General features: G+C 38.7%; 1 protein-coding gene across 1 annotated transcript; it reads right to left on the bottom strand.

The window, feature by feature from the left end:
* Positions 1–1,650: 1,650 nt before the first annotated feature.
* LOC140883925 (3-methyl-2-oxobutanoate hydroxymethyltransferase 1, mitochondrial-like) lies at positions 1,651–4,550 on the bottom strand. Its single transcript, XM_073290548.1, has 5 exons — positions 3,901–4,550; positions 3,155–3,361; positions 2,831–2,977; positions 2,132–2,185; positions 1,651–2,040 (listed from the first exon to the last, which is right to left on the bottom strand). The coding sequence occupies exons 1-5, from the start codon at positions 4,333–4,335 to the stop codon at positions 1,804–1,806; spliced, it is 1,080 nt and encodes a 359-aa protein (XP_073146649.1). The 5' UTR covers positions 4,336–4,550; the 3' UTR covers positions 1,651–1,803.
* Positions 4,551–4,825: the final 275 nt, after the last annotated feature.

Below are 4,825 nucleotides of genomic sequence, written 5' to 3' on the forward strand. Positions count from 1 at the left end.
GGTGCAAGGAGAAATGATCTCGGCTGCCCCTTATATAGACAACGATAGGATCGTCCGATCCCACGTTCGTAGCGTCCGAACTCGATCGAAGCTTCTGATCCTTAATACCTTCACATGCAACCATACACCTGTCTCGGACTCCGATCGGAGCCTCCGATCTACACCATCGGACCGTCCGAAGTCATCTCTGTGACGTCACCAATGACGTATTATTCCGAGACAGCTTGACATGCACGTTCGGATCCTCCGAACTGACTTCAGACCGTCCGAACTCTTCAGACCCTCCGATTCTTGGCTCCGTTCCCAGTTCGGATCCTCCGAACCTGCATCGGATCGTCCGAACTCGGGACTTTCCGGTTAATTTCGATTGTTCTGGATCTATTCTCGGTCTCCATTTCCATCTGGAATTTCCTTAATCATGTTTTAATTAATCTAAACATGATCGCACGATTAATATACTCATTAATCGTTAATTCTAGATACGGGTCACTACACACATAAACCGAATCAAGGGAGAGATTCAATACTTGCCCTTATAAGTCCAGACCCAACTGCCCGGTCAAGGGTTCGACATGGTCGATATTATAGACATATATAAGATCAGACACGTGTTCAACATGTAACATTATAACATACTAAACTATTTCATATAAAAGACCAAAGAGCTGTAAGAATTATAATGGAATGCTCAGGAGAATGGGTGGGCTAAAGAACCCAAACGACAACATTTTCTGTAGCATTTCATGTTTATACTAATAATTGATTTTCATGTGTATCAAATGTATTATCGTAATTATAAATTTTTCACACCAATAAAATTTTTATAAATAACGATGTTACATGAAATATTGTAGACTGATTGTTTTTTTTTCATCCCAATAGTTAACTAGACCGTAGCCTTATTTTAACGGAGACCTCAACACACAGCATGATAAATTAGTCTACATTAGCTAATTATAATATATAGGAACACACACATAAAGTGCATCTACCTAATTAAATCATGCATATGAAATGTGATGGTTTGAAATACCAAAAATAATATCAAAAGTTATAGCTAATAATAATATCATACACCAAGCTATCATTCATTTTTCTCCTAAACAAGGTAAAATCGCACCCCCAGCCAACCAAACGTTATGGCTTTAGCTCTTGTTGATAGAAACCAAACTGATTGTAAATAAGCTAAGATACACAAATCTCCACAGAGGAAATCATATCCTAAAATACAACGACTGATGTTTAACCAAACGTGGAATTCATAATAAACCTCACATAAAAAAGAAATTTGATTGGACCATTGATATGCAGTTAGTCGCATGAAACCCGAAGGCTAATCGTATGAGATTTGTCTTTTTCATATTCTCAACCAATTTCTACTTAGACAACTGACTTTATATCAATTTAAAATCTATGTTTATTTTTTATCCGGTTTTTCAATAGAAATTACTTATTTAGTTAGTTTATGTTCGTAAATTTTGTCCCATTGTCCGTCATTTTTATTATTTCTAATTTTAAGATGATAACAATTAACAAACATCAAATCACGATCAAGCTAACATTTACGCAACCGGATTTAAATCGATCGGATCGGATGGATCATGTCAAGATCCAGGCAGAATCTAACATTTGCTAGTTGAAACCCCTCCATTTCGATACCTTTCGGCAAACCATGAACCTCATGATATACTTAGTTATTGTTTGGGATTGCTTTAAAAAAATGTTTTTGAGTTTTTTCCTCACAAAATTTTCAAAAACACTTTTTTTAAGCAATCTCAAATTCTACCTTAAACTCACTTTCTCTCACGATTTCGTAGCTTCCATCTTTTCAGTTGCATTCGCTGCTGAAGATGCTGCGTCTTGTAAACCCATCTTCTGTAGCTCATGCATGAAACTGTCGACATCTGAAGTAGCAATTTTGTACGGGCTGTGAGTTGAGCTAGGAAAAACACCGTTCGTCACTTCTTGCTTGTAGTCCACAAGAGCTTCGTTGATGATGTCGCCAACACGAGCATACTGTTTACAGAATTTGGGAGTGACCTGTGATGCCCATGGGATAAAAAAGGTGTTACTCAATTTTTTTAGAATACAAAAAGAAATCCTCGCGATATAAATAATGGGGCTGATGAACCTTGGCATGGTGCGGATGCTGCAGCATTCCAAGAAGATCGTGGTAAACTAGCACCTGCACCAGTAAATTAGATTACTTAACTGCCACTGCAATGGAGTTGGATCCCGTAAGTTAAACACCAAGTGGCATTATGACAGGCAAGTCGAGAAAACATGTGCAACATTAACTTGACTTCGACACCAAAGAAAATTAAGCAGGGTAGAGATCAGAAGAAGTAATTTTGAGCTTCCCCGTAAATTTAAACTCATAACCAAGCAGAATATAATCACTTAGCAATTTGCAAAGAAAATCATTCTTAAGTACAGTCAGTCACGTAACAGTATGGTTGTTGACAACTTTCAATAAAGATTCAGAAACATAATCAATAAGTCCCCAATGACAATTGCTACATTTTTGCTGGTCTTCTAGTTGAGTACTGCTTCACTCTCTACCATCCCTATTCCCTAGCCCCTTCCTCACCAACCTCGACGAAAGAAACAGAGAAAAAGAAAGCATCAAAGCAAGAAGTGACCTTTTTCTTTTCTTTTTTTAATTTGAGATAGAATCTGAGGTCAGCCATAACCACATGAATTTAGGTTTCTGGACTTTACTGGGACAAAAGAAGTTGGGTAATAGCAGGCAATATTAAAGATCATGTTGGTTTTCTACAACAAGTGGTGCCATTGCTCGTGGAAAATTCAGGAAGAGCTACAGGCATACCTGACCACTACAGAAAGGCCCTGCACCAATGCCAATCGTGGGGATCTTAAGAGCTGATGTTACAGCAGCAGCCACAGGTGCAGGAACGCATTCTAAAACGACAGCAAAGCATCCTACTTCTTGCAGAGCTATGGAGGTCTCCACAACCTGTGAAAACGTGTTCGTCAGTTTAGCTTCAATTTATAGACTTCAACATGTAAACATAATTTAAATTGAAACTTATGGATTATTTTTTTGCCACCCCCAGGTCTCACCCCCCTCGTCCAAATTTCTGGGACTGCCCTGCATTTAGAATGATAGCCCATCAAAATTATTCAAAAAAACCTTGACTGCACTATCGACACTTCTGCCTTGAGGCCTGAATCCTCCAAGAACACTTATGGCCTGAGGAGTTAAACCCACATGCCCCATCACAGCAATCCCAGCTTCTACAATAGCTTTAGCTGCAGTAATTCTTGAAGGTGCTCCTCCTTCCAATTTAATTGCATCCATTCCTCCTTCCTTCAGGACCCTTACAGCCGTTTCAACTGCCTACTCAAAATTCAAACTGCAAATGAGTAACCATTTTATGTTCACCACTGAGATAAAAAAGGCATCATTCGTTGTTGAGAACAACTTTCACCCTATTCACGGTCATATTACATATATAGGGTAAAGCAAGACAATATTCACACAGTGCAAATTTCATAAAAGATCTAATGTTAAAATTACTAGTTCTTTTTTTGTTTCCGTAAAACATTTAGCATTGCATTCAGATAGTCCAAGCTCGTTCAACTAAATAGCACATCAAACATGACAATTCAACTATAAACTTCTTCTTCCTTCACAAGAATAAGAACATTTTATTCAGCCAACCAAAACCAAGCACAATGCAAGCACGACCCCCATCAAATGGCAAAGGTGTCATAATTTAATCAGAGTTTGCAATATTTAAGCAGCACAAACAGCATAATAACCAAGATCACCATACACTGTAACAAAAGCAGCTACAAAATCAATAGAAAACAAGAAAATTGAACATCATATAACATCAGATAACAATGTGATATTCAGAATTGAACTTGCACCACCTGACAAGTGCTGGACTCGTAACTGCCAAAAGGCAGGTCCCCGACGAGCAGCGGTGACTTAGCGCCGCGCGCCACTGCTCGGCAGTGCACAAGCATCTCGTCCAGCGATATGGGCAGGGTAGTATCGTGGCCGTGAACCACCATAGAAGCAGAATCACCCACTAGACAAATATCAATTCCGGCCTGGTCCAAATGCACGCCCGACGGGTAATCATAAGCTGTCACCATCGTTATTGGCTCACCTTTCTTGTACTTCTGGCGCAGCTGAGTGAGGGTCACGCGCTGATTCGAGTTCTGGGGCTTTGGGCCGCCGTAGACGCTGTTTTCTGGGACGTTGCTCATGCATTTCAAAAGGGTCAGCACAGAAGAGGATTTTGGTCGGTTTCTGTTGATTGAATTGCAAAGGGCCTTTGAAATTGAAGAGAAAACTGTCATCTTGAATTCAGAACAAGTTTTACAGGTCCGGCATGCAAATCCTGAGAGTATATTCAGTGGTTTCGTTTCTGGGCTTCGCGCCACCGGAAAAAAACTTTGTCAGGGCCGGTGAAGAGAATTTGACAGCAATCCGTTATAATCGAACCGAAATGAGCAAAACCGAATCGACCGAGTTGTTTACCCATCTTCTAACAGACCCATTTTCTCTGTTAAAACCAATCAAATATGAATCGGAAAATCGATTGGCTTTTTTGGAAAAAGATAGATAGCCATATTTTTAAATATATATATATATATAGTACTATTATAAATAATACATAAATAGGGACATATATAACAAATGTTCTCACATTTTTAAGTGAGTTTTCGTTTTTATCTTTAGAATAAAGTGAAAGTTAATGGAAGTTACAAATTAAACGTTCACCTACCAAAACAAAATCACCCAAAAAATGCCCATATTTTTTTTAAAAAAAAAAATCATTTCCACAAA

This window comes from Henckelia pumila, chromosome 2 (genome assembly GCF_033568475.1).
Source record: "Henckelia pumila isolate YLH828 chromosome 2, ASM3356847v2, whole genome shotgun sequence".
Taxonomy (NCBI): Eukaryota; Viridiplantae; Streptophyta; class Magnoliopsida; order Lamiales; family Gesneriaceae; genus Henckelia; species Henckelia pumila.

Excerpts from the sequence above, each read along its gene's own strand:
- LOC140883925 (XM_073290548.1), bottom strand. The coding sequence starts at position 4,335 with ATGACAGTTTTCTCTTCAATTTCAAAGGCCCTTTGCAATTCAATCAAC. Across the intron at positions 2,978-3,154 it reads GTGTCGATAGTGCAGTCAAG|GTTGTGGAGACCTCCATAGC; the intron begins GTTTTTTTGAAT and ends ACGTTTTCACAG. Across the intron at positions 2,186-2,830 it reads GGCCTTTCTGTAGTGGTCAG|GTGCTAGTTTACCACGATCT; the intron begins GTATGCCTGTAG and ends TTACTGGTGCAG.